This window comes from Antechinus flavipes, chromosome 2, assembly GCF_016432865.1.
Source record: "Antechinus flavipes isolate AdamAnt ecotype Samford, QLD, Australia chromosome 2, AdamAnt_v2, whole genome shotgun sequence".
Lineage (NCBI taxonomy): Eukaryota > Metazoa > Chordata > Mammalia > Dasyuromorphia > Dasyuridae > Antechinus > Antechinus flavipes.
This window is the reverse complement of record NC_067399.1, coordinates 452,203,282-452,215,016: the sequence shown is the minus strand read 5'-3', so window position 1 is coordinate 452,215,016 and position 11,735 is coordinate 452,203,282. Positions and strand designations below refer to the sequence as shown.

At 39.8% G+C, this 11,735-nt stretch overlaps 1 protein-coding gene across 3 annotated transcripts in view; it reads left to right on the top strand.

The window, feature by feature from the left end:
- The first annotated feature begins 9,143 nt into the window (after positions 1 to 9,143).
- The window catches only part of HM13 (histocompatibility minor 13), a 32,177-nt gene continuing 29,585 nt past the window's right edge, over positions 9,144 to 11,735 (top strand). The window contains exon 1 of one of the 3 annotated variants that reach the window (XM_051979404.1): positions 9,144 to 9,449. In XM_051979404.1, the coding sequence (XP_051835364.1) occupies positions 9,252 to 9,449 (198 nt within the window). In that variant the 5' untranslated portion in view covers positions 9,144 to 9,251. The remainder of the gene's footprint in view (positions 9,450 to 11,735) is intronic. The other 2 variants (XM_051979402.1, XM_051979403.1) reach the window with 2 other exon arrangements.

Below are 11,735 nucleotides of genomic sequence, written 5' to 3'. Positions count from 1 at the left end.
TCCCATACACTAGAATGACCAGACATTGGTAAAGAAAGTCAGGACTAAAGAAAGAGGTAAATATAGTTATAGATATAGATAAAAAGAATATAGATATATAAATTATATACACACATATATTAAGTTATATTGGAAGAAAAAGATGGATCTTTCTTAGGGAGAGCAGAATGATAATAATTGACACCTGAGAGAAAGCAGAATTGCTCATTTTCTATTTTGTTCATTTTCCTTTTCAGAGGACTGAAAATGACAGGACAAAAATGGTTATCAGGAAGTGAGTACAGAAGACAGGAAGAGATAAATATGGACCAACTGGTTATCCTCAATGAGTTCAAAGCACCTGACCCAGATGAACTACATTCTTATACTTACATACACGTAAGGCTTGGAAAGACTTGCATGAATTGATGCTAAGTGAAGTGAGTAAAACCAAAAGAACATGTATACATAGCAATAACAAGATTATACAACTATCAATTCTGATGGATGTAGTTCTTTTCAATAATGAGGTGATTCAGGTCAGTTCCAATAGACTGGTGATAGAGAGAGCCATCTGCATCCAGAAAGAAGAATGTGGAGACTGAATGTGGATGCAACATAGTATTTTCCAAAAAGCAGATATGACTGCTGAGCCACTGAAAATAATATTTGAAAAATTATGGAAAGGTGGGGGGGGGGGTGCTATCACAGGATTAGAGAAGAACAAATATCTAGATTTTTTTTTTAAATAAAAAGATTGGAATTGGTAAATTATAAATTTGCACCAGTGTACCTCAGCAGATCTGACTTAATTACTCTTCCTTTCCACTTTCTCAGGTGCAAGAAAGTGTGCACCATTACTCTCAATTCAAAGAGTGACCTTCAAGAATGATTTTTGAAGTCAGGCCCAGTGGTAGCAATAAAAACTCATATGGGTATTGATGCTGCAATTGGATATGAAATCAGTGGAACAACTGACTATGAAGGAACTATATGGGATTTAATTCCAGGGAAAATTCTAGTTGAATCAAATTATTAAAGAGGTCATTGGCAAACATTTACATAGGGAAATGGCAGTTACAAAAAACCAGGAAGACGTGTGTGTGTGTGTGTGTGTGTGTGTGTGTGTGTGTGTGTTTCCAAACTCTTTGATTTTGTTTTATTAGTAGGATTTTGAGTAAAAACGTATCACTTTGTTTTGTTATTAGGCTATCTGAGTGGATTGCTAACACCAAAGAGGAGACTATTCTAATACAAAGTGGCAAGGGATTCCTTAAGAACTTGCAAAATGATGAAGTTTATTTTATAATCAGGTGGGAGTAGGGGGAATTAGAGGTTTTCCTTCTGAAGTTTCTTCCAGATCTAGTAGTAATACTATTTGCTTTTGTTGATGGCCTGAGGGCTGGGGAAGGGGATAGAGCAATTTTTGATAGGGCTTGTCATTACTACTTGTGCTGGCTGAACAACCTTAAAATTTCTGAGACATGGTTGTCTATTAGAGAGTAGAGGAGATATCAAGTAGCTCAAATCCCAGAAGTTTCTTCTAAGTCCAATAGTAATTATGAGAGCCATGACCCCTCATCCCTAGATTGGAGAAGAGGGCAGGGGGGTCCTTTGACATAATTGTTTGCTGGAGAGTAGAGGGAAGTCGAGCAGTTGAAGTCCCAAGAGCTGCTTCCAGCTCTATTGTCCAGTCAGGTTCTGAGGAGAAAAAAACTGAGGAAGGAGGTATCCTCTTCTGGGAGGAAGAGATTGATGTCCACATCTCTATGTATTCCTCTGAATTTCAGCAACCTTGGGTCTTGAAAGGGGTGAGCATGTCTGACAAAGATGCCATGATAGAACCTTAACTGTGACAGATTTCTGGAGACATAGGATCTAGGGTAGTTTTTCGTCCAATGACATGACAGACAACATTAAGTCCAACTCCAATGTTGCAGCTAATCCTACCAGATGAGATCCACAGATTCCTGAGAGAGGCAGGGTCTTTGCTTAGCCACCTCAGTAGGCTTGATTGCCAATGCCCAAAGGCCTGAGGAAAGGGATAAGGGGCAGAATGTGGGCAGGCTAGGCCCAAGAAGCCCAAGAAAGCCAAAGGGCCTATCCACCTTCAGAAGTGCTTTGACACCTTCTCTAACATAGCTTCTTTAAGAACAAGTCATGGCAGATTAATCTTATCTTTTCTTTTTAAAACATGATTACTAAACTAGTAGACAAGGAAAATATTAGAATATATTTTGACTAGATTTTATCAAAACGGTTGATAAAAAATATCTCTTACTATTCTTGTAGAGAAAATGGAAATATATAGATTAGATCAGAAGTGTAAAACATGCCACGCTCTGATCCAGCTTAAAATATAATTGGGAAATATTTAATAAAATAAATAAAAATACAATAAAATATAGATATATGACATTTTTAAAATAAGTTAATATATAGCTCTCAGGATAGAGATCAGTGGCCCCATTTCTATTTGAATTTGATATGATTAGAGAATACTGTAATTAAATGAAATCAAAATTGGTTGGATAATTGCATTCAAATGATAGTTATTGATGGTTCAAAATAACCTGAGAGGAGGTGTCCCATGGACTAATCTAGGGATCTGTGCTTGATTCTATGCTGTTTAATATTTTTGTCAGTGGTTTTGATAAAGGTGAAAATAGTATCCTCAATATCCTTTGATCCAATAGTGTCTCTACTGGGCCTGTATCCCAAAATGATCATCAAAAAGGGAAAAGGACCTATATGTGCAAAAATGTTTGTGGTAGCCCTTTTTATAGTGGGAAGGAACTGGAAACTGAGTGGATGCCCATCAGTCGGAGAACACTAAATAAGTTATGGAATATTAACATTATGGAACATTATTATTCTATAAGAAAAGATCAGCAAGATGATATCATAAAGGCCTGGAGAGATTTGCATGAATTGATGCTAAGTGAAGTGAGTAAAACCAAAAGAACATGTGTACATAGCAACAATAAAATTATGCAGCGATCAGTTCTGATGAATGTAGCTCTTTTCAACAGTGAGGTGATTCAGGCCAGTTCCAATAGACTGGTGATAAAGAGAGCCATCTGCATCCAGAAAGAAGAATGTGGAGATTGAATGTGGACACAACATAGTATTTTCACCTTTATTGCTATTGTTTGTTTGTTTTTGTTTTCTTTCTCATTTTTTCTCTTTTTGATCTGATTTTTCTTGTGCAGCATAATAATTGTGAAAATATGTATAGAAAAATAGTATATGTTTAACCTAATTTGGATTACTTGCTATCCAGAGGAGGGGTGGGGGGAAAGGAAGGAAAAAAATTTGGAACATAATGTTTAAAATAAAAAGTTATTATTTCTAAAAAAAAAGGAAATTGTGTGCTCATTAAGTGTGCAAATGACTCAGAACTGGAAAGGGTAGCTAACAAAGTTAGTATCCTAAATGATCTTGGCAGACTGGGGCAAAAATCTAATAATTTGATGAGATTAAATTAATTACAATAATTATAAAATCTTGAGCTTGAGTACAAAAAAATCCATCTACACTATGGGGTACTATGGATAAACAGGCATTTGTTCTGAAAAGATTTTTTCCAGCAACATTCATAGGCAGGCAAAGGAGAAAATGAGATCCTGGCCCACACTACAAGAGGGCCAGAGGAGGCAGGTGACATTCTTAATATATTCTGCCCTCATCAGACCTCATCTGGAGTATTATGTTCAGTTCTGGGTGCCAGGATTTAAGAAGTACAATAATAAATAAGCCAGAGAGCCAAAGGAAGGCAACAAGGATGACAAAGGGCTGGATCCATATCACATGAGGATTGATTGAAGAAACGGGACAAGTTTAGCCAGCCGAAGGAAGAAGAAGAAAGAAAAAGAAAGAAGGAAGAAGAGGAAGAGGAAGAGGAGAAGTAGAAGAAGGAGGAAGAGGAGGAAGGGGAGAAGGACAAAGAGGAGGAAGAGGAAGAAGAGGAGGGAGAAGAGGGGGAAAGGAGGAGGAGGAAGAAGAGAAGGAAGAGGAGAAGAAAGAGAGGAGAAAGGAAGAGGAGGAGAACAAGGAGGAAGAGGAGGGTGAGGAGGATGAGGAGAGAGGAATAGGATACTAATAGGGGCAGGGAGAGTCATGATAGTTGTCATTAGGTAGTCAAGTGGAAGACAGACTGCATTTGTTCCATTTGATTTCAAAGGGCATAATTAGAAGCAATAAGTAAAAGTTGCAAAGAGGCATGAATTCCTAACTATTAAAACTATCTAGATGTAGAAGAGGCTGCCTAGAGAGTTGGTGGGCTTCCCCTCCTAAGAGGTGTTAAGAAGAACCTGACTGACCACTCCTCACCTATGTTTGAGTGGATGGATGAGTTGGAAGTGCCTCCCAGCTGGACAATTCTATGATTCTTTAATTCTACTCCACATTCCACTCCAACCCGTCAAAGTGACAGGTTGTTAAGTAAATGATTGTTTTATGAATTGGAGTAATTGAGTGAACATGGAGAAAGGAGAGAAAGAGAAGGGGAGACAAATACACAAAAGAAGCATTCTCCAATTGGAGGCAGACGTCATCTTATGGTTCTCAGTTTTCAACGCGAGCAATCCTAACAGCCCCTAGCTATCTGTTGTGTTCTTATGCTGCTCTCTGCTGGCAAATAGCAAACAGTTTCCATGGAAAGGCTCAAATAGGTTTTTTGGACAAAGGTCACTATAATGGTAGAAACTAAAAAAAAATATAAACTTGTAAATGTAGAATGTTAGAGCTGCAAGCTCTTTTAGGTATAAAATATCTAGCACTACAAAGACATTATTAGAACACAGAATGTTAGAGCTAGAAGGGATCTTAGAAATTATTTCCTCTAATCTTCCCATTTTCTGGACAGGAAAAATTAAGACCCAGGAAGGAGAAGCGACTTACTTGAAGTTATACCTAAGACCTAGAGCTCTTTGACCTTAAGCTCAGGTGTAGAAAAGATAAATATTGAGAAGACTGTTGTAAGGATTAAATTAACAAAAACTGTTTTTTTTAAAAATCAATAAAATATAAAGTAGTAATACAAATCTAAGCTATTATTACAAGAAACAAAATAAAATAGAGGATTTTTTCATTGTAGAACACATCTATACATAAAGTCTTTCCTTCTTATGAAGAGTCATCACAAATGCCATTATCCATATCCTACAGAAGAAAGTAAAGCTCTGCTAGAAGAAAGAGATATGCAGAGTACCTGATACATTGTAGGCATTTAACAAATGCTTATTGACTGACTAACTGCCCACTGTGGTGGCTGAAAGATAAAATGAGAGAGGGAACAAAGATTCGAGGTTCTGAGCACACTGATTTTTTTAAGCAATACTTGCCAATTTCCTAACAGATCCAGACCAGGCCCCCTCAGCTTTGGCATTGAACCCTGAATACAGGAGCAGACATATTTTTGTTCATGAAAAGCAATCAAATAAGACCAATTAACTAAAAGAAAGTAATTAGGATGCAATATCAGGTTTTTAATTGGAGGGAAGATTAGAGATTTTCCAAGTTGAGAGGGGGAGAGTGAACAGGTACAGTTACTGAAAATCAGAAAAAGAAAGTCTTACTTCCTCCCCCAAATTAGTATGTATAATTAAAGGAATATGGAAACAATAACTGATCGGCATGGGGCCAGTTTTCAGATATATAATTGGAAGAAAACTTGTATCAGTTTTTGGATCTAAGTTTTTGGTCAGCAAAACCTAGGTCCTTGATTAAAGTTCTCTAAGCAGCAGCTTCTCAGCTGCATAGGAATGGGTTCAAGTGATGCAATAAAGTTTTCTCTTAATTCTTAACAATAAATAAAGTTTTCTCACAAGACAGAAATTGGGTTGACCCCGTAACTGAATTGAAAGAGAACTGAGATATTCCCAGAATTGAATCATAAAATGTAGTCAGTGTGGTTAATTCTATTCCCACAATTAACTATTCACTAGTTTAATTCTCTCATCACAGTCACAACAACTCATAATTGCCCCATCAAGGTCTTGAATTGGATTTTCTGACTCTCAAGTATTTCCACTAAAGAGTTACCTCTCAATTTGAAACTATGACCCCTACATTTTAAAATACTTTCATCATATGATTCTCAAGCAAGTGCTCTCTTTCTCTTTCCTCAAATTTCTTATGGCATATTACCAAGATTCCACTTATAGATCCATCTAAGTGTCCCTTTTATTGTGAGTTTTTATGTGTCAATGTTTTTCCCCACATTGGACTGTAAGTTCCTTGAGGGCAGAGTGTCTAATGTATCTATCTTTGCATATTACACCACTTATTTATAATAAATCAAGAACTAGACTTGAAATCCTTGTGTTACTTAAGGCAAATAATTTCCTTCTCTGAATCCTTTTCAACCATAAAAAGAGGATAGCTGTATGAAATAGTCTTTAAGATTCTTGAAAATAAAAGAATCAGATTACATGATCTCTAAGGTCTCTTCCTACTCTAAATTCTATGTCCCTTAGAAACTGAAATGATGAAGAAGAAAAGAAAACTGACATTCTTGTCACTCTAGTCACCTAGCCTGATGACTCAGACAGAAAATCCAAGCAATCTCTGCCCTTTTGCATCATCTTCCTCCAAGTAGCATTTATAGAGAACATTAAGTTCACAAAATACTTTCATTATGGTTAATAGATTCTTGAAGCAAGATTCAAGCTCTGGTCTTCATGTTTTACACTACTTATAAGCTGCCATATGTTATAAAGAAGACAGGATATGTTTTGAATCCAACTGTGTCAAATGATAAGCCCCAAAAGGAGTAAAATCTCTCTATATTTTCTTTCAGTGCTGAACTCAGTTTCCTCTTCTGTAAAATGTGCATAATAATAGTAGTCCTATCTATTTCATAAGATTATTATAGGAATAAGTGATATAAAGCACTATTAAATGAAAGCTGGAAAGCCTTAGTTTAAGGCTGTTTTGTTGAAATTCTTGTCCCATAATTCTTGATGGCTCTCCTTGGAAACAGGTGATTTGGACAGGTGATGATGATGACGATGACGATGATGATGATGATGATGATGATGATAAAAACAATTCACATTACTATAGCCTTTTAAGATCTGTTTGCAATATCTCCATGAGGTAGGTAATATAAGTACTATTATACCAGTTTTATGGAATAAAAAACTAAGACTCAGAGTACAGAAATGATTTACTAGTGTCTTAAAGCTAAAAAGTGGCAGAGCTGGAATTCAAACCCAGGATTTCCTGTCCCCAAGCCCAGTGATCTAATAGCCTCCCTAACTTGTGATACATATTTTTATGTATATGTATAAAAGTCAGTCCAGAGTCCCAGCCCTGACACATGGCTTTACCCAGTGCTTAGCACAGTGCCTGGCATATAAGGGTCACTCAATAAATGCTTGTTAACTTGATTTTACTATCTTGCATGTAACTGACTTAGGGCACTTAGATGGTGAAGGCAATAGAACTCCAGGCCTATGGTAATAAAAACTCACCTTCCTGAGTTCAAATTTGGCTTTAAACATTTGCTGGCTATGTAACCCTGTACAAATTACTTAATTCCATTTGCCTCAGTTTTCTCATCTATAAAATGAGATATAAAAGGAAATGGCAAGCCACACCAGTATTTTTGCCAAAAAACCCCAAATAGGTCATGTAGAGTTGAATATGGATGTATATCTTTTTTATACATAGTTGTATGTTGTCCTCCTTCTTATGAGCTCCTTGAAAACAGGGTATGTTTCTGGGATTTTTTTTAATCCGAATCACTTAGCACACCATCTGGCCTATAGGAGATGTTTAATAAATGCTTGATGACTTGACTTGTTACTCTCTGGACAGATAGCTTACAGGCTCATTTCCACTTCTTAGTGGGCAATCTATAAGAATTATTAAGATTTTAATTCATCACCCAGTAGTTGCCTTCTGATGAGAGCCACTCTACTTGTAGCAGATCCTTGGATAGGAGACACAATGTGTCACCTTGCTTAAATTGAAGGGTTGTCTAACTTGGTAACACTTGTCAGAACTTCGATCTACTGGGATCATCTTCAAAAGCCCAGGGTTGCCTCCATAGCACACTGAAGAATCACAGGAGGATAATCTTTTATACATCTTATAATCTTCCCACATAGGGTATAATAACAGAAATATTTTTAGTCATTGAAAAAAAATATGATCAAAAGTTTACTCTCCAACTGGCCAGTCTTTTATAAGAAAGGTAAAGGTTTTTCATGCTGTGTCTTAAAACAAGAGTTCACACTGTTTCTAAGTCTGATGAAGATAAATAGGATCAATTAAAGGCAAGGTGCAAAAAAGAAAGTGTTGGGAGGCTGAACTAGTGAGGAAAAGATATACACATATGTCTATGTAATAGAAGCTGAAATATAGGAGATTTGGGGTGAGATGGCAGGCAACTGAAATGATGGTGTTATGGATAATTGAACAGTGAATAGGGAATGAAGATGAAGGATTAAGGGATTTAGAGATAGAAAGGTTTTTAAAACGTTCGTGTCATTTCCTTATTTTACAGATGAGGAAACCAAGGAAGGAGCGTCCCCAAAATCAATTACACAAGAATAATAACGGATATATACTCAGAGCACTTTAGAATTTGCAAAGAACTTCACATTATTATTTTCACAATAATCCTATGAGGTAGATACTACTGGCGTTAACTTCTCCATTTTACAGATGAAGAAACTAAACCTTGGAGGGACTTAAGGTCGAACAGCAAGTATGAGGGAAAAGATTTGATCCTGACCCCAAATCCATTACGTCGTATTGGTAGTAAGGAGAAGAGACTGAAGTCAAACCAAGCTCCTTGACTGCAGACCCAGTGCTCTTTCTACTGTCCACGCCATGTTACAATTTGGAGGGGATGCGACAGAGAAGTGTGATTTGAAGGTCACAACGACCGAACTTTGGAAGTGCTAGGATATGAGACTGGACTCTGGGCTGGGAGTGGCATTGGGGCAGTGTTGTGTAAAACTACCTCCCTCCCCACCTCCTCATACTCCACCCCCACCCCTGGGCTTCGGCGTCCGATTCTTGGACCAGATCCGGTTGCTTAGCAACGCTCTCCTCCCACCCTTTTCCCATCTCCCGGTTGCAAGCTTGTTGCTAGGGGGCGGGGTGACGCATGCGCATCACGTAGCGGGAGGCCCAACACGTCACATCCTGTTTCTTTAGGGGAACGTGGCCTTCCCCTCCTCCCCCCTCCCCTCCCCTGCAGCGCCGGCGGCGGAGCTGGAGCCGCAGCAGCAGCCGCAGGATCCGCAACCTCAACCATGGACCCGGCCCTCAGCGAACCCCTCAATGGCAGCGGCCCCGCCGAGCCCCCCGCGACCCCCAGCCCAGCCAACGGCACGGCGCGGCCACCCTCCACCCCCGAGGGCATCGCCCTGGCCTACGGCAGCCTCCTGCTCATGGCGCTGCTACCCATCTTCTTCGGGGCCTTGCGCTCTGTGCGCTGTGCCCGCAGCAAGGTAAGTCCGAACCGGCCCCGGCCTGCTTCTCCGAAAGCCCGGAGCCAGGACCTCCGCTCCCCTCGCCCTGCCCCTGCCCCGACGCCCAGCACGCCTCCCCCCCGGAGAGATGATGGAACCCCTTCCTTGCCCCCTCCTAGCCCAGGATTCCCACCCGCCCCAGTGAGCCGGTCCCAACTCCAGCCTGAGGCCCTCACCGTGCCGCCGCCCCGAATTCCATCTCCCAGCCTGTGGGAGACCCCAGTTCTCGAGCCACACCCCGTTAGACATAAGCCCCCACCCACACGCACACACAAATGCTACATAGTATTTCAGCCTGGGTCGGTGACACAAAAGCCCAAGCACCAACACCATCCAGATGGTTCCCCAATCCGCCCTTGACAGATGCATCCTGCCCCAATCTTAGCACACAACACTTACTCAGTCACCCTAAAACAGCTTTTACTTGACCATGGAACCCCCAGACGTTTCCTTCTGGACCCGAATTCTCTGAAGTAGGAACAGTCTCTGTATCCATCCTTCATGGGTACTCCCACTGACCTTGGTTTTTCTTTCTCCCTTTGGCTTCAGGCCTAAATTAACCTCCTTCCCCCAAGATGGACCCTAGAAAAATCAGTATCAATCCCTAATGGGACAGAATCAGGCCCAATCCCAGCTAAGAATTCCCTTTCCTTTGATTTTGAAGGACCTCCATATGATATGCCATCCTTCACTTCCCTTAAAAACACATATCTTATCTTTTACATGGCTTAGGATTCAGGGCATCCTTGCCTACTAGCCTGATCCACCTGATACTCAAAGTACTTAATTCAGTCTTTGTCTTCAACTACATTATTCCTCCAACTAACCGTAACTAGCCTGGTTTTTGACTGTTTTGCCTGACTCAGAGACTGAACAGCTTCCAGCATCCTGCCCATCTCTCTGTCACCTCCTTTTAAAGGCTGCAACTCTGTTCCTTCTTTCCACCTTCTCCAGGCATTCCATAGACAAGACAATTTTCTGCCTTTTCTGCCCAACCTTTCAAACCTCTCTGATCCATGTCCTTGTCCCAATTTGCCAATCTGTCTTCCCTCCCAACCGCCTCATTCCCCCCCGCCATTAAATTTAGCCTGCTTTCTTTCAAGCTGACTCTGTGAACTCTCTGTTCTCCCTTCTACCTTTTTTCTTCAACCCTACTAACCCTGACCTTCATCTTCTCATTTCCTGTAACCAAAACACAAATTTACTTTGGCGTATGTTTCACTCCCATCTTCCTGGTCAATCAGAGAAGGTAGAACTTTTTCCCTGCCCTAAGTTGGCCTTTCACAGAAAAAGCAGACAAAGTAGACTGTTTTCTATCCTGACTGCCACTCTTCCACATTCTGAAGAGATGGGTGCCTGGGTCCTCAGAGTAGTGGCCAGTTTCAGAAACAGCTAGCATTTCCCTTTCTTTTATTTCCACTATCTAAGACCCCACTCTGCTGTGCTGCCTGACAGTGTTTGGGGAGTGTTTTCTGTCCCAAAAAGAATAACGTTTGTTGCTGTATAAGTGAAGGAAAAATAGTAGTGATTATGGAAAGATCATGTTAGCTTAAGAGGAGAAATTAAAAGAGGCATGGAGGTGACCTAGTTTTCTGTACTTCTCCAATATCTTTCATAATAATGACAATAGCTGCTAACATTCCTTTAGAATTTTATAATTTACAAAGCTCTTTTCCAACAGCCCAATGAGGCAGAGAATCCAAGTATCATTATCACCTATTTTGCACATGAGGAAACAAGATGATATGATTTTATCATATAATCAAAACTATTAAGTGGATTTGAGCTCTAGTCTTTTGATTTTAGATACAGTATATTCTCAACTATGGCATACTGCAGGTTTCAGGCATCATTTTGTGAGCCTTTAATGTCTCCTAGATACTTAAAGCATAGAACCACACAAGAAAAAGTACAGGAGAAAGTGTCATGGATATTGGGGTAACATCACTTTTTAATTGAAGTAATTTAATTGAAACTATTCCCAAGGGACCTTTGAACATAAAATGTTAATGCTAGATTAAACCTTAAGAGATCTATTTCAGCCTGCTTATTATACAGATAGGGAAATAGAGGCCTAGAGTGACTTTCCTGAGATCATATAGACTGTCAATAGAAGAAGCTAGACTCCTGATTGCCCATCTCTATTGCCCTGGTTCTATTCACTACACCAGACTGTTCTAGCAGAGCCCAGATCCTCGGGGCTTTACAATGTATTGCCAACTCCTGTTGCTTTTGTCTAAGTCTAATAACTGTGTTTTGAGGTTG